A 21,458-nucleotide genomic window follows, 5' to 3' on the forward strand; every position below is an offset into this window, starting at 1 on the left:
AGGACTTTTACAGTGTGTCCATGGACTCATTATGACCAGTGTTCCATGATTCTGACCAAAGCCATAATGATTATTCGGCAAGGTTTTACTTTAAATGCCTTGTAAGAAACATTTGAAGACCAGATACTCTTCTGCCTTTAATACCTTAAGAACATTGGTTCAAAATGACCAGACACATCTAAGGAAAGTCACCTGTCTTACGGGCTTTGTTCCCCAAGAAAATACAAATGAGAGAAGTCAGGTCAATGGGGGAAAAGGATTAAAAGGAAGCAGAGGTGCTGCGAATAATTTTAAACATATAGTCCACCTATTTTTACTACCTAAAAATAGTCCAGATGGCTCTGGTGTTGAAGGCAGTGTGGTTTAGTTTGTGGGAGAGTTATAATGAGAAAGCTTTAGGCTCTAATCCTCCTGCCAATACTTACCATCAGTTTACATCTGGGCTATCAAAACACCAATAATAGTTATAACAATACATACCCAGTACTTACTATGAGTCAGTGCTGTTTCATTCAGTCACTTAAATCCCCAGCCACCCTAGGGTGTAGGTACAATGATGTCTCTTTTTTTAGATGAGTAGATTGAGGCAGGGGGTCAGGTAATGCATGGAAGGTTCCACAGCTAATACTCCTTGCAGAATCCATCAAACCTACCTCCTCTTGCCAGCCCCAAGCAGGAGCATCCAACCTTCCTTCCGGTCTGACCACGTGACTCCTAGCTAGCAGGCACTTTCCCTTCCCCACCCCACAAGTGCTTTCAGAAATACACATTGGCCTTTGGTGGGAAAGGAAGTGTGAATTCTATTACCCACCCACCCTGAAATACATGAGGACTAATGGAAACAGAGCCTTAAAGGCCCAAGCAAGTGCCAGGCACACAGTGGGTCTCATACCCCCAATCCCCCTCTTACTGGCGTCAGGACTATGGGTGACACCCTTTCTCCATCCCAGGGAGATGCATCAACCGTAGACTTCTTTGCAATGGTGACAATGACTGTGGAGATCAGTCGGATGAGGCAAACTGTAAAAGGATTTATAAAAAGTGTCAGCAGGAAATGGACCAGTACTGGGCCATTGGCAGCCTGGCCAGTGGGTAAGTTACTCTCTTTCTGTTGTGAAGCTAGAAGGGTGTTAGTTCAAGTCGGAGTCCCCAGGGCACAGGGAGGCCAAAACAAACCAAAATGTCGCAGTTTGGAGCAGATAAAGGTTTACTGTAGGACCATGCAAGGAGACCTGTGGCTTTTGCCCCCAAGATATCCCCAACTCCCTGAACCAAAATTGCAAAGCATTTTTAAAGGCAAAGTGAGAGAGGGGCATGGTTGGTTGTTGCAAACTTCCTGGTGGAGAAGTTCTTTGTTCCTGTAGCTCTCCACAGAGGTCAGGTCAGGATGTTCCTGTAAATCTCCAAAAGATACATGTTATATACTTCAGAGAGGAGCTAACTCAGCATAGGATATGGGGGAAGGCCCAGTAGGGTCCTGCTAGGTTACGAAAGCAGGTAATTCTGGAGAAGAGAGAGGGAGGGAAGGGATAGAAGCAGAGTGGCTCTGCGTTTCCTTTCTGAAAAAGGGCTGGAAGATAAGCTCTATGGCTCTTTTCTGAGGACAGTTCTGGGAGCTCGTGAGCATGTGCCATGGATAGACACGGGACAGGTGCCATGGGTGGACACAGATGCAGGGAGGGCTGGGTCTGGAGCCCAGAGAGCAAAGCTGTGTGTGTGTGGGGGGGATGTTTCTTTGACAGCAGCTCTGTGACTGTGTCAGGTACTTTCTAAGCATTACCTTTGACAGCAGTAAGAGAGGTTTTATGTTTCTCTCTCCTGACATCCTAGCAGAGGGGCTGGCCAGGAGAGGCTGGTAAGTAATAAAGCAGGGAAGGAGTGGATTTCCAGCATGGCTCTGCACCAAGTCAGTGCGTCAAGCTTCTGGGGGGTCTCCAAGTGGGCTAAACGCTCTGGCAAGATGAAGGGACAAAGTCAGAAGAGGCCAAATTGGCCTGGTGCTCAGCTGCTTTCCTGTCACACTCGGCAGCCTCTCAGCCTCCAGGGGAAGAGTGAGAGCCTCCCCTTGCCTGCCTCACAAATCACGTGTGTGACATGGGATGGGGGAGGAGAGTGGGCCTGCATGGGGTTCCCTTCTTCCCACACAGAAATCAGATCTCCTTCCTGAAAGGCTGTCACGAGGGACACAGACTCCCTGAATGGGGATGACTTCCTCTCTGGACCACTTTAGATGTTAGTGATGCTAAGCCCTACCTCTTCTGTAAGGAAACTGAGCCCTGGAAGGTTAAGGGAGTTCCCAGGGTTCACACGGTGAAGACGATGACAGAGTGGACATTCAGAACCAGCAGCGGAGGCAGGAGGGGCAAAAGGATGGTGCACAGACCACGGGACCCTGAGTGAGGCTCTTACCTATACAGTGACTCAGTGTCGTCATTTGAGATGGAAGTCAGGAATACCCTTTACACCGGTTCTGTGAGGACCAACTGCGTTCATGCCAAGTAATAAACTAATATGTGCGAGGAAGCCTGTGTGGTGGGAAGAAAGAGACTCTGTTCTTAAGTCAGATGCTCAGACTTTGATTCCCGGCCCCACCAGCAGCTGGCACTGAATCCTTTGGCAGATTGGTTTCCCTCCCTGTGCCTCACTGTCCTCATCTGTTAAATGGGCATGATAATCATAATACCTGTGGATTCAAGGAGCCAGTGTGTGTCAACTGTCTACAGTGTTAAAGAACATAAATGAATGTACATTATTATGCTACACGAAACTCTGTCACAGGAAAGAGGACCCAAGACAATTCTGGTAGGAAGAGAACAGGCCAACAGGCAGAAGCTGAAAGGAGATAGACTCCTTTTAACAAAAACAACCCCAAAAAACCCCAGCACTGTCTAGTTATCAAAGCAGCTCAGGAATAAAGGCCTGCCCTAGGAGGCACTGAGAAATCACGTCAAATTAGAGACTGGCTTTTCACCCTTTCTAGGTGATACTAATGATATCTATATGCAGGGCTTTGGGGACACTCTGTAAGGTGAGGCAGTGAGCCACTGGTGACTGTGTCTGTCTCCAGTTAGACCCTCAGTAAATGGGAATAAATTTAGTATCTTGTGAGCAGGATTGCACAGAAATCCAGAGGAGACCCACCATCCCCAAGGAGCATACAATCTAGGGGAGACAACAGATACATAAATGGCAGCAAGACTCTATCGCAGACTAAGCAGTGTTCTAAGCAATTAACAGATATGGACATGTGTGTTTCTCACCACTGCTCCATGAAATAAGATTTTCCTTATTCCCATTTTACAGATGAGGAGACCGAGATACTGAGAGGTTAACTGGTATGTCCACGGTTACATAATCCGGACATGGCAGAACGAGGCTTTGACCCGAGGTGTCTGGCTCCAGAGACCAGTTTCTTACCTGCTAGGCTAGACCATTCTTGTAAGGCAACTGCAGTAGTACAGAAGAATAAATGCATGAATGGGGCAAGCCCAAGGTCTATTATGGGTGTGATGCAAGAGTGAGCAAAGGCTTCCCACAGCAGGCCACAACAGAGCCCAGCCTTGGAAGATAAGTATGAGGTAAAACAGTGAGTGGCTGGAAGGACATGTAGGCATAGGGAACAGCCCTTACGCAGAAGAGAAGGAGAAAAGCACACTGAAGTGAGAACACCTCTGAGTAGGGGGACACTGGGTTTGTGGTTGTGGCTGGGAAGGGCCAGAGATGAAACTAGAAACCTGCTTTCAGGAGTTCCCATCATGGCGCAGCAGAAACGAATCTGACTAGGAACCATGAGGTTGCGGGTTCGATCCCTGGCCTTGCTCAGTGGGTTAAGGATCCATCATTGCTGTGAGCTGTGGTGTAGGTTACAGACAGGGCTCGGATCCCGCGTTGCTGTGGCTCTGGCGTAGGCCGGCAGCTATAGCTCTGATTAGACCCAAGCCTGGGAACCTCCATATGCCAGGGGGGCGGAGTGTGCAGCCCTAAAAAGCAAAAGCAAAAAAAAGAAAGAAAGAAAGTGGTTTCAACCAGATATCAAGGGTCTTGGGTGATGTGCCAAGGAATTTCGGTGTCCTTTCGTCGGTCTGTCAGGATCACACCCTCACCTCGTCCCCTTTTCTGTGCCTTCCCTGCAGGATAAATTTGTTCACGAACAACTTGGAGGGCCCAGTTCTCGATCACAGGTATTACGCCGGTGCATGCTCCCCCCATTACATACTCAACACGAGGTTTCGGAAACCATACAATGTGGAAAACTTCAACCCACAGGTACGTGCCAGCCCGGAAGCCAGTGAGGGGCAATGGCAAGAGCACTGGCTGAGGAGTCAATAGCAGGGATCAGGCAGCCTGCGGGAGAGCTAGGACACACTGCTTTTCTCTCTGAGCTTCAGTTCTTCATGCCTAAAATCGGTCCTCCCTTGGGACATGTTGCAGGACTTACATACAGGGAGACAGGACACCGAGGCCTTTTTGCCAGGAAGCAGTATTTATTCGTGCCGGCAATGGTTCAGTGGATTCATATACAAAGGCTGAGCCCCCAAATGCAGCGGGGCGCTGTCCTATATATCTTCCACTATTTTTTCTTTTAGGCTTTGGTCCGTTTTGACCCCCTTATAAGGTAACATACATTCTGTAATTTCTGAGTGGACAGTTATAGATACGCTTGCACCCATGGATTCAGGTTTTGTTACACTGTTACAGAACTGTGCATGCGCATACAGGTGTTGATGCTACATGTTGCCTTCCCTTTGTTCCAGGAGGGCCCTTCCCCCTCCCCACTGCAGACCCAGTGGTGAGGCTGATGTGTCCGAGTAAAGGCAATGCAGAGTTGCAGTAGCATAATTATGCTAACAATAATATCAAAAGCAACCATGAAGATAGAAGCACTGTAACCCAAGCAGGACCCTAGGGGGCCTTCCTGGGATAGACCCCTCCCCCATATTCTCTGCTTTAGGATCTGTAAAGTAGCCCATGCCCATTTCCTGAGTTGGTTCACAAATGTGAAAACCCTCCTCCAAATAGAAGATGTTAACTACGTGATGCCCATTAGCACATAGCCCCCAGGCCTCCTGGAGCCTGAGAGCTGATCCTGTCAACCCCTGCGACACTGCCCTGTTACCTCACCATCAGCCAACCAGAGAACTGTGCACAAGCTGATGATATGCCCTGCCACATCCCTCCCTTATCTGGCTCTTTTCTTTTTCTATCATTTTTTAAAGTTTCATTGGGTGTTCCCATTGTGGCACAGTGGGAATGAATCCAACTAGGAACCATGAGGTTGCGGGTTTGATCCCTGGCCTCACTCAGTGGGTTAAGGATCTGGTGTTGCTGTGAGCTGTGGTGTAGGTCACAGACGCAGCTATGGCTATGGCATAGGCTGGCAGCAACAGCTCCAATTGGACCCCTAACCTGGGAACCTCCATATACCACAGGTGCGACCCTGAAAGAACAAAAGACAACAACAAAAAAAGTTTCATTGAAGTATAGTTGATTTACAATGTTGGAATAATTTCTGCTGTACAAAAAAGTGATTCAGTTATACATACACACATATGCATCTCTTTCAGATTCTTTTCCTATGGAGAGTATCACAGAATATGGGGTAGAGTTCTCTGTGTTATACAGCAGGTCACTGTTGGCCAATCACCATATATCTCAGTGTGCAAAACCCCCATTCCATCCCTTACCCCCCAACACCTGTACCCTTTGGTAACCATAAGTTTGTTTTCAAAGTCTGTGAGTCTCTTCTGTTTTGCAAATAAGTTCATTTGCATCCCTTTTTTGAAAGATTCCACATATAAGTAGTATCATATTTTAAAAATGCTTTGCTGAAACCCTTTGGAAGTTTGGGGTTGGGGAGGGGGCGCTGATTCACCTGTCTCCTTGCATGGCCCTGCAATAAACCTTTCTCTACTTCAAACTACTAAGTTTCTATTTGTTTGGCCTCACTGTGCCTGTCACACAGGAACCAGCCCTAACAGCGTAGCTAAGCATTCCAAGTCTCACAGATGCCTCTGTAGCTTACCTTGCATAGCATGTTAGATGTTCTGAACCTTCATTTTCCTATCTTTAGATTTGGATTTATAAATGTTCTACTGCAGGGAGAGGATTAATGAGATGACATGTGTGAATGCTTAGCTCTCACAGTACCTGGTCTAACAAGGAGTCCTCAGCAAGTGTTAAATCTTGTTATTACCAAGTCCTTGCTTGTTAGAACCAGGCATTGTTCTGTTAGCCAATACAAATTTGTGTGCCTGAGGCAAGATGAGGCCAAACCATACTGAAACTTTGGAGTCTGGAGCAGAGAAAGGTTTATTGAGGGGCCACACAAGGAGACAGGTATCTCAGTCCCCCAAAGCCCTGAGCTCCCCGAAGGTTTTTAGCAAAGCACTTTTACAGGCAAGGTGAAGGAGGGGCTTGGTTGCTTGTTCCAAACTTCTTGGTTTAGGAATCCTTTGTTCTCGCAGCTGTCCGCATAGGTCAGGTCACGATGTTCCTGTAAACCTCCAGCAAAACAAAAGTTATTCTCTGTGCTGCAACTTTTTATCTCTATATAAATGGAAAAGCATTATACCCTTTAAGGTCATTATCATGTCCATTTTGCACATGAAGAAACTGAGGCACAGGGCGGTTAAGCCAAAGGTTACCCAGTGAGAAAATCTGCATTCCACCTCAGGTGCCTTCCCACAGGCCATGCTAGAATCACATCTCTTTCCTCCCTTGGAAGCTGAAGTATTATGGGAACTGCAAGCATTGGAAGCTGAAGGCATGGGGGTGGAGATGATGTGAGACTGGTCACTCCAGGACCACCCAGGCAGTGCCCCTAGTCAGTTCGTGTGCACAGCACAATGAGCACTGATTTTGGAGCAACAGCTCCTCTAAGTTATCAAAGGCACTTTGCTGCCCTGCCACCACATCCCCCCCTGCACTGCCTTTGACTAATCCCACATCCGCCATCACTGGGCTCCTCCTCATTGGCTTGTCTTTCTGACCCCAAGTTCATCCCTTCCAACCCAACTACTTGTCATGGACTTCCTGATCCTCAGCTGCTTCCTCTGTTGGCTCATTTTTGGATTAAGTCAACATCAGCAGGTCATCCCAAAGCCTCAGCATCTGGACACCAACACACTCTCTTGCAGCCCCTTTGTCCTCCTCTCACTCGTGTATCTTTCCTGCTCTCTCTTTTCTCTCTTTTTAAGATTTTTATTTTTTTCTATTTATAGTTGATTTATTTTTGTATCTTCTGATACAACCGAACTAGCATCCCCATGGTTTCTGGACCATACCCTGCCCCTTCTTACCACCACGCTTTTGCCTATACCAAGTCCACAACCCAGAAGCTTCTTCTACATTTCAGCCTGTGGAAATCCAATCAAGCACCCACCTCTGAGCATCACCCCCCTGGTATTGGACGCATTTCTTCTAGTGGATCAAGAGCGCTGGGCGTAGAGACATTGTTTGCCTCTGAGATTTGGAGTCCAGAGCATTTAGTCCAGTGCTTGAAAGATAGCAAGAGTATAGGAGTTCCCATTGTGGCTGAGTGAGTTAAGAACCCAACATAGTGTCCATGAGGATGGGGGTTCAATCCATGGTTTCCCTCAGTGGCTTAAGTATCCTTGCCACAAGCTGCGGCATAAGTCACAGATGTGGCTCGAATCTGGTGTTGCTGTAGCTGTGCTGTAGGTCATAGCTGCAGCTCCAATTCGACCCTTAGCCTGGGAACTTCTGTATGCCACAGATGCAGCCAAAAAAGAAAACGTAATAAGAGTATGATGAGCATCTCTTGAGCTGAATTGAATGGATGTGAGTCAAAGGACATAAGGAACATTTTCTTTTTTCTTCCTTCAGACCCAAGGAAAATATGACTTTGCACTGACAGAATACGAATCATACTCAGATTTCGAACAAAATGTCACAACTGCAGCAATTAGCAAGTCTAGTTTCAGCTTCGGTTTTAAAATATCTGGAATGTTTGAATTTGGCATCAGTAGCACAAGTGATAAAGGCAAACGTTTTATTAGCAGAACCAAGCGATTCTCTCACACGGTAAGTACCCTTTGGTTGCTCTTCCATTTCTCTGTATTCATTTGAATTTTCATGTCCACAGATGTGTCTGCATTCTGTATGGCTATTAGTTCAGGCAACTTATTACATTTGCTATCTTGAAAAGCTTAGTCTCTTTTTTTTCATGGCTGCACCCATGGCATATGGAAGTTCTCAGGCTGGGGTTTGAATTGGAGTTGCAGCTGGGGCCTACACCACAGCCACAGCAACACCACATTTGAGCCACATCTGCGACCTACACTGTAGTTTACAGCAAAGCTGGATCCTTAATCCACTGAGCAAGGCCAGAGATTGAACCTGCATCCTCATGGAGATTATGTTAGGTTCTTAACCCACTGCGCCACAACAGGAACTCTGAAAAGCTTGGTCTTACATCAGCGTACTTTTTAGGGAGGCCACTTCTGTAGCTACTTACTCAATTTTTAGTAAGCTTTCCCCTTGGTTTTCGTTAAGCTGAAAAGCATAGCTTTACCAGAACTAAATCATCTCTGGAGAATTTTCAGACCTTATCAATTTGACTTCTGTTCCAAATAGTCAACTGAAATCCCTCTCTAGAATATCACCTGAGATGCTTCTCCAGGTTGCGGACAATAGGGAGCCAGTGCAGGGGTTTAATTTAAACCTGGAGAGGCACCATAATAATGCCATCTGAGTTTTAGGATGTCAACTCTGACTGAAACACTGAGGGGAACTAGAGGGAGATCAGTGGAGAAGCTTTATTATAACTCAAACAGAAGATGAACCCTAAAATATTTAGAAAAATCATGAACAGAGCACCTGGTGACTGCTGAGGCTGGAAAGATGAGGAAGGAGGTCATGAGTCAGGGGCAGGACCAGGAAGAGGGAGCACAGGACCAGGGGCAGAGCTGACAGGTGGGCATAGAGAGCTGACAGGTCAAGCTGGTGAGAGTTTTCAGATGGAGGGGAAGGGAGGGGAGAATGTGTATTTCCCACCATTTCACCTTTTTCTCAACCTGCATCGCACTGTAGACACCTCTCAGCTCAGCTTACATAAACATTCCTGGGTCCTTGCCCTTCATCCAGCATCAGCATCTCTCAGTCTCTTCCACACACTAGAGGTCACTGAACTTTTTCTATAAAGGGCTGGATAGTAAATATGTCAGCCTTTTCAAGGCTGTAGGGTCTCTGTAGCAAACCCTCGGCTCTGCCATTGCAGGGTGACAGCAGCTATGGACAACATGTTAACAAGTGGCTGTGGCTGCACTGCAGTGACACTTGATTTACAAAACCAGGCGCTGGCTTCTGTGTGCAGGCTATGGTTTGCTGACCCTTGCTGAGCACTGTAATATCCAGCTTTCCTAAAGCATCCCTTTTACTCTTCCTCGAGTGGCCTTTTTTCAGTTTTTAAAAAAGCATCATCCAAGTACTTAGTTGCCTTTGAAGGTCGCAAACCCCGTCTCCCCTGAGAGCAGTCCATGGGCACCTGTTACACCCTGCCATGTTTGCTTCTGCTTCCTTCCTTCTCGCTCCTTACTTGCTACTATAAGGAAGAGAGTCAAGAGCACCTGCTTCCAAGTGGAAAAGGACATGGGGATATTTATGAGAAATGAAGGCTGGTCGTAGAGGCCGTCTTCCCTTGAGTCTCCTAAAGGAGTCATGACTGATGACCCCCGGCTAAGAATGTCGGATGGTATTTGGAAAGTTCATCCTCTCGTTCCAGCTTCCTAACTTTAAAGGTCTGGTTTTCCCTCGTTGGTATTTCATGTAGAAAAGCACATTTCTGCACGCGCGCTCTGACCTTGAGGTAGCGCGTTACAAGCTGAAATCCAGAAACCTCATGCTGCATTACGAGTTCCTTCAGAGGGTCAAGCAGCTGCCTCTGGAGTACAGCTACGGGGAGTACAGAGATCTCTTCCGAGATTTTGGGACCCACTACATCACAGAGGCCGTGCTCGGGGGTGTTTATGAGTACACACTCATCATGAACAAAGAGGCCATGGAGAGAGCAGGTACGCTGCCCAAGGGACCCCGGCTTTACTGATGGGGCACATGGGGACTGTGGGTTAACAGGGAGAGGCTTGTCCTTGTTGGGGGAGGGTTGATAGTGTGTGCACCTGGCTTTCCATTCTCCCTCCCTGGCTGTGCTGTCACAGTTTCCTTTGCAGATGCCTCCTCCTTTTTGGAACTTGCTGGTGGTGTTGGTTTCCCCTCTGCAAGCCCTGTCTGGGCCGTCCTCTTTTCTATAACTTTCTCTAGACAATAGCATCTAATCCCCCGGCTCTAAATGCCTTCAACATACAGATCATTCCCAGTGTATAGATCTATCCTGCATCTCTTCTGTGCACCCAAGAGCTCATGTGGACATGCCTCCTTGATTTCTCCATTTGAACGTCTCACGACCACCCCAAACTTAACATGCCCCCAAAGAGAACTTGGGCACATGTTTTTTTTTTTTTCCTGTTATCACCCACATCTCTGAATATGGCTTAATTCAATCAGTGGCTCAAGCCACATACCTAAGGGTCTGCTTTGGTTATTTTTCTTTCCTTCTGCTCTGTGTGCAAGTCCTATCAGCTCTACCCTGCAAATGATCTTTTCTTTCTTTCCTGTTGCCACCTTATGCTCACCCCAGAACCAGCCTTTCTCAGAGTTTAATATGAATATGAATTATCTGCAAACCATGGAAGAGGTGGGTTTTCATTCAGTAAATCTGAAGTGAGACCCAAGATTCTGGTTGTCTCCCAAGATTTAAGGTGATAGCATTACTGCTGGTCCTTACTTTGCACAGCAGTGTTCCAGCTTATCGTCCTTGTCTCCATACTCCTATTCAGCTCCCGTTCCCCTTTGACAATCCATTCTATGTACATGCCTTTCCACTTGGGATCAACTGCAAGTCTAAGATGTGATTTCTTCTTCCCAGTCCAGTATTCTTTCCTACAACATGGCACCTGTCAGGTTAAGTGACCTGCCCAAGGTCATGCAGTTGACAGGGCTTGGTTGTAAGTCCAGTGTACCTGAAAGAGGACGTATGGTATAGAATGTACATTTAGGTCAGTGTGACCTCAGGTACCCTTGCCAAGATCAGGGGTACCATCCTCCCTGCCAGAAGTTTCAAAAGCACCTTTCATAGTTCCTCACTCTATTTCCTACAGAAAGGTTCTGTAGTCAATTTGGGAAAACATTTAATAGATCCCACTGTTAGAGTTTCACAGGCATCCTGAAATCAAGTGACCTCTCCTCCTCTTTTGACATAAGGTTTGTCACACTGGCTTGACCACAGAAGCCTGGTTTCTTGCTATACTTGCTGTCATAAGAGTTTTGAGATATCATCATGGGATGCAAGGTTTAAGGAACACGCTTTGGGGAAAAGTGATCTGTACCAACACTGACACTTCCAGATGTCAAAGCTGCCCTATTCTCCTTTCCCTGACCTCAAGGTGCTACAGAAATTGCTTCCAAGTCACACCAAAGACTTCAGCAAGACCAGGACAGGAAGATGCCTTGGGGAGGAACAGATAGGAAATGGTCCCCAAAAGAAGAAATAAGGGAAATTGGTGCCTTCTCTTTGCCAGGCACTATACCAGATACTTCATAAGCCTTACCTCAACTTGTCAATTAACAAGCTCTTTCTTCCATATAAAAGAATAGAGAAAGAAAGGTCAATGGAAGGGGGCAGGGGCGCAGACTGCAGACTGGATCAATCCCTAGAGATTTGCTAAGGAGCCACACTTTTTGAAAGCAAGTCTGAACACTTCCTCTCTCTGGAAAGCAGCAAAAACCCTCAGAGTCTTTGAAGAAGATGGAAAGGGAAGTTGATGCTGATTTCTAATGCTGTCTCTGCCCTGGTGCCAGGAGCTGCCTGAATTCCTTTTTTTTTTTTTTGTCTTCTCTGAGGCCACTTCCCACGGCATATGGAGGTTCCCAGGCTAGGGGTCTAATCAGAGCTGTAGCCACTGGCCTACGCCAGAGCCACAGCAACGTGGGATCTGAGCTGCATCTGCGACCTACACCACAGCACAACAATGGATCGTTAACCCACTGAGCAAGGCCAGGGATCGAACCCGCAACCTCATGGTTCCTAGTCAGATTCGTTAACCACTGCGCCACAACGGGAACTCCCTGAATTTCTTATCATCGGGCTGGTCACCCATTAATTTACATCTGAATCCCTGTGGGGCCCTCCATGACATCCAGGAAGGCTTAGGTCATGGGATCACAGGAAGAAGCCCAGGGCAAGTTACCTTCTGGGTCATGAGCTTCTTTTCTTGCTTCTTTCAGATTATTCTCTAAAGGATGTCCATGCCTGTGCCCAACATGGTTTTAAAATTGGTGTCGCCATAGAAGAGGTCTACATCAAGTTGGGGGTGTCGGTGCACAAGTGCAAGGACATTCTCAATGAGATAAAAGGTGAGTGCAAGGGCACATGACTTCTCTGCTTATCACTCTTCCCTCTCTAGCAACTCAGACCCAGGTGCTCTTTAAGCTAAAGACTGGATATTCCAGGGCATTTCAATTAAAATAATAACTCATCCAGTAAAAAATCTACCTAGCTCCTACTAGGTGCCGGGTTTGTTAAATGACTAAGGTTGTCTTTCTGTCTTCGTGATATTTACTTGAAGTAGGCAAAAAGTTGAAGAAGCAAGGACAAGGCAGTGATAGGCACCAAACCCAGTCTGGAGCATTAGGACCAGCTTCCTAGGGCAGGGATCCTTTGAGTTGCAACTTGAGGAGTAAAGTATCAAAGTTGTTTTTAGGCAGGAAAAGAAAAATGTAACAATGAAATTTTGCCCTGGGGGCTGGGAGGTGGCCTCTAAGCTGAAGTGGGTAGGAGTCAGGTGGGGGCAGGAGGGGAGACAGGTGAGGCAGCTAGTCCTTAATTGAAACAATGGGCAAGATGGAGACTAGAAGAGCAGCCAAAGCCAGAAACATGTAGCAGAGCCCACATGGCAGGAGAGACCAGAGCTGGGTATTAAAGCCAAGACACAAAGCCAGGTATATGGGAGCAGGGACTTGGAGGCTGTGCAAGGGGGTTGGGAATCAACAGAGCAACTTGGAAGAGAACTAATTGGCAGGGGTCCAATCCCTGACCCCTTCTGCAGCCCAGGCTCTCCTTCATCTGCTCTACTTACTAAGCTTGTCCCTGTATGTGTGATCATGGGTGAAGAAAGAGTTTCACAGCCAAAATAAAACAACAGCAGAATGAACTGAACTGATGGTCTAGAACAGTCTCTTACACTTTTCACTGATACTGTTGGTGGATACTGTTTGTGCATTTTGGTGGGACAGGGTTGGCTGATGTATCTTACACAGGGAGGCTTGCAGAAAACGAGGGTGCCCTTCAAAGAAGACTTGTAGGGTAAGCCCCTCCCCCATCCAGGCTGCTATTTAGAGCATTGCCTAGCAACCCAAGACCCTTGTCAATTACAACTCCTCCCTCTTTGCCGGCTAACACCATCCTGACTTCTGTGTTAAACAGGTCCCTCTTTTCATGATAGGGGTTGTTTGTTTGTTTGTTTTAGGGCTGCACCCACAGCATATGGAGGTTCCCAGGCTAGGGGGCAAATCAGAGCTGTAGCTGCCGTCCTACACCACAGCCACAGCAACGCTGGATCCTTAACCTACTGAATAAGGCCAGGGATGGAACCTGCAACCTCATGGTTACCAGTCAGATTCCTTTCCGCTGAGCCACAAGGGGAACTCCGTTTTCATGGTAGTTTTACCACCTGGTCTTGCTAACCAGTGTGGCTTAGAGTTGCTTGGTTTTGAACTCTATGTGGATGAAGTGCAATCTTTTCAGTTCTGTTTTTTTTTTGTTATTCAATATCATGTTTTTGTGTGTAATTATAGTTAGTTCATTTCCAGTGCTGCAGAGTACATTTTTGTATGAATGTAATGCTTTGTTCATCCTACTGTTAAATTTGGGTTATTTCCTGTGTCAAGCAATTGTAAATCAATTCTCCTGTAAACATTCTTACACAATCATCCGGTACACATGTACCCAAGGGATTCTCCAGGGAATACACCCAGGAGTAAAATTGTTGGATTGTAGAGTATGTCCTTTTGCTAGACTAGATAAGTGTTTTCGGAGGTGGTTTTACCAATTTGCACTCCTACCAGCAGTATACGAGGCTCCCTTTTTCTTATGCTTAGATGTTGCAAGTTCAGAGTAGAGTAGTCACTATAGACCTGCTCCTTTGACATTGGGCACATAGACAAATTAGAACAAGAATGACTCACTGATATGATTGGACTTTCTGGGAAACTCCATGAATATCAAAATAATAATTGCTTTATAGGAAATACTATTTAATTTCTATTACTGTTAGTTTCCATGCTTACTCTTTACCAATTTTCCCACCTTTGTCATCCAAGACAAAGAAGAAACACAGCTTAGAGATTGGGCAGGACTACGTGGTTATATTCCTTTACCCCTAGTGCCTAAGGTTTCTTATTGGCAAATCAGGATTATATAGTTCTTATTTCATAATGAAGATTAGGTGAGTTAATACATGATCAGCATTAGATTAGTGAGTGACACATAAATGACTAATAATCTATCAATCTATCTACCTACCAATCTGTTTACCTATGATCTATTAATCTGTTCCTGTGTATGTATGTATCTATTTATCTATCAGCTATCTTTCATGGACTCACTTAATGACTAGCACTTCCAGATGCTCAAATCAAATGTCGCGTTCTTGTCCTGTCCCCAGCTTGTATCATATATGGTTGGGTGAGCTCCTTTTTTCCCCTTTCACATCGCAGAGATGTATCTTGTCCACCCACATCTCCAGGGCAAGCTGATTAAATGTTATGGTAACAAGATTGTCAGTTGAATTGCAGTAATTCCAGTGTGTGACAATGGATCCCCTGACATGCCTGGTCTCCGTGTCCATTCCAGACAGAAACAAGAGAAGCAGCATGGTGAATGACTTGGTGGTCCTTGTGCGGGGAGGTGCAAGTGAACACATCACTGTCCTGGCATATAAGGATCTGCCAACAGCGGACCTGATGCAGGAATGGGGAGATGCAGTGCAGTACAACCCAGACATCATCAAAATTAAGGTACATGCAACTGTCCTACCCATCCTTCACTCTATGCAGAAAACAGTTTCTTATATAAGCAAGGGTATGGAATAGAGAGTTCAGTAAGACATAAGCCCTAATCTTGAGGCACATACACTATGGTGGAAAATATATCTGAATTGAACCATTTATTATACACTGTTCTGCACCAGCTACAGTCCCTGACTCCCTCTTACTTCGGCCCCCTGGTTGCTAAAGGAAATTAACCATCAACTTCTAATTCAAGCCTTCTTGAATTAATAGTATTTCCATTTCATCAAAGAATCACTCATTCAGTTATTTGTCCGTTTAAGCATTTCTTAGTGCAACCAACAAATAAATAGTCACTAAGTTCCTGTGATGGATCTAAGGAACTGGAGGAATACAGAGGAGAGTCCAAAGATTTTGAAAAATACAGTCTATGCTGCAGAATGAGCTACACACATACATTACTATCCTACAGGACAGCATAATACATCATGGTTAATCACTAACATGTTTTGGGCACCTACTATATTCATGACACTCTGCCAAGGACTCATCTAATCCTCATGAGTTTGGAAATTAAGTGTGTTTATCTCCACTTTATGATGGATAGAAATCAAGGTCACAGAGGTGGCATCCATCTATAACTGTTCAGGAATCTATTAGGTTCAGACCTGCGAATCTGACCTCTTACCTCTCCTCTAGACTTTCCTGTGGGTTTCATAAATAGAAAATAATGATCCCAACCACCTGTCACCCAAACAACAGCAGTTTTGCAACCTTAAACTAAAAAGACATTTGCTAGAACAGGACTGTCATACACATCAGCAGTGGTAGGTCCTTGCCTGTGGGGACTTCAGCACAGTGTCCATGTCACGTCTTACACTGTCTTCTTCTTGCCATTGTCTGTACAGTCATTGATGGTCTAGCATCCACCCTCCAGAGATTCACTCTTGTCTCTACGGAGAGGAGTTAAGGGGCTGGAGCTCTGATGGGAGGCTCTGCAGTTCCTGACCCTGGCATTTCCCCACAGTGTCTTTATTTGTATGTCAAATACATAGTTTCTGAAGAACAAGAAGGCTGCCATTCAAATCTTTTCCTGTGCCATTTATTCAGTAGTGACACTTAGGGTACATTTGTGGGCAAGCATCACACAGGAGCAAAAAAGTCAGCCTTAGCTTGCAGGCAGCTCCAGAGAAATCTTGCATTGGCTGATGGCCTGGTGACATTGGTTGGTATGACAGACAGGCATGGGAGAGCACAGAGTTCATGGGAAAATAGATCCATGGTCTTCGTTTTTTACTTATATCTTATGTGAATTTTTTAAACTTAGAATTAATAGATGGCCTTGGCCTTGGTTACTTACCTAAATAGACTGGATGTGCCAGCCTGAGCATTGGGAATGTCAAGTGTCAAGCAGCAGGTGGTATGATATGAGATGTAGGGGTTTGTGTGGGGTTGTGGGGCTGGTGGGGAGAGCACTCATGTTACCCTGCTAAGCATCTCAAACAGGGCTGCCAATAACCTGGAGGTGTAGCACTTTACTGAAGGCACAACATGTATGTGATGCCATGGAAAGTATCATACCCATTATCAGTACAGTCTTCTGAAGGGCTGTGGGGGCTTAACGGTGAAAGAGATTAGAGAATCAGAGATGTTTTCAGGAGTGGAGGAGGTGGGTTTGTTGGTTTTTACGTACTTCCTCTGTATATCTCTAACTGAGTTGGAAACATCTGTTGTGGGCATGGACTCCTTCTGGCAAGAGAGAACTGTGCATGACTTCACATGCTCTCAAAGTAATTCTCTGCAGAGTCAGTTTGTCAGGTATTTGGAATAGCAGTTGCTTTCCAGGAGAACAGAAACCACTAAATAAGGAATTCCTAGACACAGATTGTTGGCCAAGGCTTGTGTCCATAAACCAGTCTTGAAGATCAAGATCTGAAAACACAGTTCCTACAGGAGCAGGGTAGGCAGGAAAGAAGACCATAAATGAGCCTGTTCACATTGTTAATGGGTGAACTTTAGATACAGAGAGATGGGCCCTTTGTTCAAAGGAGAGGTAAGAAAAAGCTATGGACACATAAAGAGAATTTTAAACACAGAAGATGGAAATCACATTCAAGATGAAGAAGAACAGCATACATCTAAAACTAGAGGGAAAATTTAGAATATATTTGCTTTGTGATTCTAATAAAATCCAAGAAAATAAGGAATTTATGAAATAAAAAATAGAAGCTGAGATGTTTAGACACTAATCAGGTGAAAAGGGAAATGACTGAATGTAGGAAACCAAAAGCACAATAGTAGACTCAAAACCTACATTGGAAACTCTAAAGAACAGAATTGACACTGCAGAAAATTGAGTCAGTGGTATGGAAGGTGCTATAAAGATGTTCCTATAATGCAGAAGCAAAAGACAAAGAGAATAAAACAGTGATATAAAGGAAATATGATGGACGGAGATTATGGAAGTGGAAATCTAAAACCCAGAGACTTCTTCTCACAAAAAAGATAGAATTAAAAGTGAAGATGGGAGTTCCCGTCGTGGCGCAGTGGTTAACGAATCCGACTAGGAACCATGAGGTTGCGGGTTCGGTCCCTGCCCTTGCTCAGTGGGTTAACGATCCGGCGTTGCCGTGAGCTGTGGTGTAGATTGCAGACGCGGCTAGGATCCCGCGTTGCTGTGGCTCTGGCGTAGGCTGGAGGCTACAGCTCCGATTGGACCCCTAGCCTCGGAACCTCCATATGCCGAGGGAGCGGCCCAAAGAAATAGCAAAAAGACAAAAAAAAAAAAAAAAAAAAAAAAGTGAAGATGTATTTATCTATCACCTAAAAAAGAAAACTTCCCTGAGCTGGTAATGCAAAATGAACAGCTCATTGAAAAGGAGGCAAAAGTACTCAAGATAAAACAATACTGGGAGTTCTGCTGTGACACAGTGAGTTAAGGACCTGGCATTGCTACTGCTGTGGGGTAGGTTGCAGCTGCAACTCAGATTTGATCCCTGGCCCGGGAATTTCCATATGCTACAGGTGCAGCAAAAAAACAAACAAACAAACAAACAAACAAAAACCGAAAAGTAAACAAAAAACCAGTACTGAAACACATTGTGGTGAAATTTCTGACTTTAAAGAACAAATAGATGCTACAAAAATAAAACTCTTACTGGTCTTAGAATTCTTTGTAATGCTGAATGCCTAAACATCATGTCACAAAATCTTGAAGCAAAGATATATGTGGCCCAGTAAGATGATCGTCAATGGGTGAAAATATCCCCAGGACATTCTGAGATATTAAAAGAGTCATAGAGAGAATTTCCAGATCTAGCACATGAAAATGTGGGAAGTTCAAATAAGGTATAATTTTTTAATATAAGCATCTTTCAGATGTTTCATAGGACTTATACTAAAACATTATTTGTTGTTAAATTTGAAATTCAATTTTAGCTAGGCATTCTGTATTTGATTGGCAACCCTAGTCACAAAGCCTGTCATTGATGTACATCTGTATAGGTTGGGATGATTAGGTTGTGATCTGGGATCCAGCCTGATGGAGAAGCCATGGTGCAGAGCTTGGTGTGGCCAAGCGTAGAAGAAATACTGTAGTGAATCATTTACCTTGAGGTCAGGAGAGCCTAGGTTATGCCTAGTGAAACAGCCCCTGGATCTCAGTGACTTAGTATAACAAAATTTTCTTGTTTCATCACACCTGTCCAAAGTATATTGGGGAGGAGGCTTTTCTTGGTGTCATTCAGGCAAGGGAGGCTTTTCACTTGTCACATGCTCTCAAGACCGCCACAGCAGTGATAAGGGAATGGGAAAAGTCACATCCCCCTGCTCCTCAGAAAGCTTCAACCTGGAAGGGATGCTCCCTCTGCTCACCTTTCGCTGCTCAAAACAAGTCACATGGCAAACCTGCCCTTAAGGATGGTTAGGGGAAATGCAACCTTGCCAAGTGCCCAGAGGGAAAGAAGCTGATACATTTGGTAAACAGTGATAACGACCATCACGCCTTCCTACAGCAGCTTGCTCAAAGAGTCTCCTAAAGCAAATCGCTCTGATCAAGAGGAGGTTTAAAATACAGATGTCGTGGTAGCATCCTCCGATGAGATAATGTCACACTTAGACTGTGGGCTCCCACTAAAAAAAAAAAAAAAAAAAAAAAAAAAAAAAAAAAAAAAAAGTTTCAAATAAGGAAACCATAAATATAATTAAACGGAAGATATCACGACAACGAAATACTTTTGCCCCACATGAACTCTTTCATGTGTAAGGAATGATAAAATTTATGAGAAACACATCTTGAAGGAAATAGACAATGCTCAGAACTCAGATGATAAATTAAAATTTTAACTTCTCTAGGAATAAAAATGAAAATTAAAGTAACAAGGCAATATAGTTTTTTACCTATCAAGTTGACAGTGATTAAAAATCTGTAATACTCAGTGCCATTGGGAGTGAGGCAATGGGAACTTTTATAAAATAAAAAAGGAGTATTAATTGGTACAACACTTACAGGAAAAGAATTTAACTGTGTATATCCAACACATTAAGAATATTTATAGCTTTCAATCCAATAACCCTACGTGCAAGAATCAACTAAAGAAATCTTTTTTTTTTTTTTTTTGGTCTTTTTATCTTTTAGGGCCACACCCACGGCATATGAAGGTTCACAGGCTAGGGGTCCAATAGGAGCTGCAGCTGTCGGCCTTTGCCACAGCCACAGCAACGTGGGATCCAAGCCATGTCTACGACCTATACCACAGCTCATGGCAATGCTGGATCCTTAACCCACTGAGCAAGGCCAGGGATCGAACCTGCAACCTCATGGTTACTAGTCAGATTCGTTTCTGCTGCACCACAACAGGAACTCCAGAATTGTTCTTTTCCTATGCCAGCAATCAGGCATAAACATCTGTCCATCTGCCTGTCCAAAAATATATACAGAAAGGACACAAGCCATGATGGCAACAATTCAAATCTTCTTCCTCTGCCATTTACTGACTCTGACTCTGGCCAGTCTACTTAACTTTTCTGTGCCTCAGCTTTACCATCTATAAAGTGGGGATACAGATGTTTACTTGACTTGTTGTCATGCAGATTAAGTTAGATAACTATGAATTTAGGCTGGCACCTAATAAATGCTAGCTGTGGCAATAAGTACTTTGTATCATTAAGAATGGGCATCACCAGGGTCCCTTACAGAGAACTGCATGGAGTTTATTAGACAGCAGCCACCATCTCTGTGCAGCAATTTGATAAATAAAATTTTCACAAGGGCGGGTGTGGTAAGGACCCAGTGATCAATGCGAGTCATTTCGATTGTGTATTTGGGGGAGAGATGAGGAGGAAAAAAGAGGGAGGAAGGAAAGGAGGGGAGGGGGGAGGGAGGGAAGAAGACAAAAGAGAAAAAGATGGGGAAAAAAAGGACCAGTGAATCAATACAAGGACAAATGAGGCATATTCAGTTAAAAAGGGAGCTATGGAAGGAATCCTGAGGGGTTGCTGCTAAGTTCCAAGGCAGACCGTCATGGAACAGAGGATAGGGGTTGGAAATGGGAATAATCAAGCCATTTTTCCCAACAGTCATCATGAACGAGTAGGAAAAACATCGATTTGGGGTTAAAATCCTGACAATGCTGTTTTATGAGTTCTTTGACTGTTCGGGTTACTTAACCTCACCTGACATGGGGCTATTGATTGCGCCCTTGCGAGGATGAAGTGGGATTGTATGTGTAACCGCCAGCACCGCTCCTGGCACACAGAATATATATATATATGGTTTACTCCGGTTCTGCCACTGACTTTATGTGCTGGAGCAGATCTCAGTACTGCTGGAAAAATGCCTGGGAAGTTACAGGCAGCCTTTCAAGTTACTCTGGCAGGGAGAGGAGGCCACTGGAGGAGCTCATCCTAGGTGTACAGCAACCCCCCCCCCACCCCCCTCCCCCCACGTGTGGCCAGCAGGCCGGACTGTTCTGCAAACAGTCTCTGGATCAATTCATTGACCACAAAACGGTTAGACAATGGGACCACCAAGGAGCCATGCTTTGCCCACTGGAGTGAAGGTCAGCATCAGATGCATTAAGAAATGGAAGCAATTTTCTTCCCACTGGAGGCATCTATTAGGCATGATTGCCTGCATTTAGACAGACCCTAAACTCTCCAGGGCTGGATTAGGGCAGGATCACAAACAAAATCCGGAGAGGAACCTGGCCCTGGAGCTGAGACTAGAGCCAAGAGGCTCTGACCGCGTTTATTTAACTACCTCTTTGGACTTTGCCTCTGGTTTTTCCCAGCCCACGAGCACCACCACATTCATCTGCAGCTTCCTGCTCTGAAACACCACCTTTCCCACCCATGTGGCTCTCTCTGCTCCCCGCACC

At 45.1% G+C, this 21,458-nt stretch overlaps 1 protein-coding gene across 1 annotated transcript in view; it reads left to right on the plus strand.

Moving 5' to 3' along the window:
- Positions 1-21,458, plus strand: part of C8B (complement C8 beta chain) — a 41,068-nt gene that overhangs the window by 13,123 nt on the left and 6,487 nt on the right. The window contains 6 exon segments of the mRNA NM_001097451.2: positions 951-1,092; positions 4,134-4,266; positions 7,846-8,043; positions 9,791-10,031; positions 12,301-12,429; positions 14,927-15,090. Of these exon segments, the coding sequence (NP_001090920.2) occupies positions 951-1,092; positions 4,134-4,266; positions 7,846-8,043; positions 9,791-10,031; positions 12,301-12,429; positions 14,927-15,090 (1,007 nt within the window).

The sequence above is a fragment of the Sus scrofa genome, chromosome 6 (assembly GCF_054392235.1).
Source record: "Sus scrofa isolate SSC_HxYL_T2T_F1_AM1 chromosome 6, Sscrofa_HxYL_maternal_Yorkshire_Landrace_v2.0, whole genome shotgun sequence".
In the NCBI taxonomy this organism is placed as follows: Eukaryota; Metazoa; Chordata; class Mammalia; order Artiodactyla; family Suidae; genus Sus; species Sus scrofa.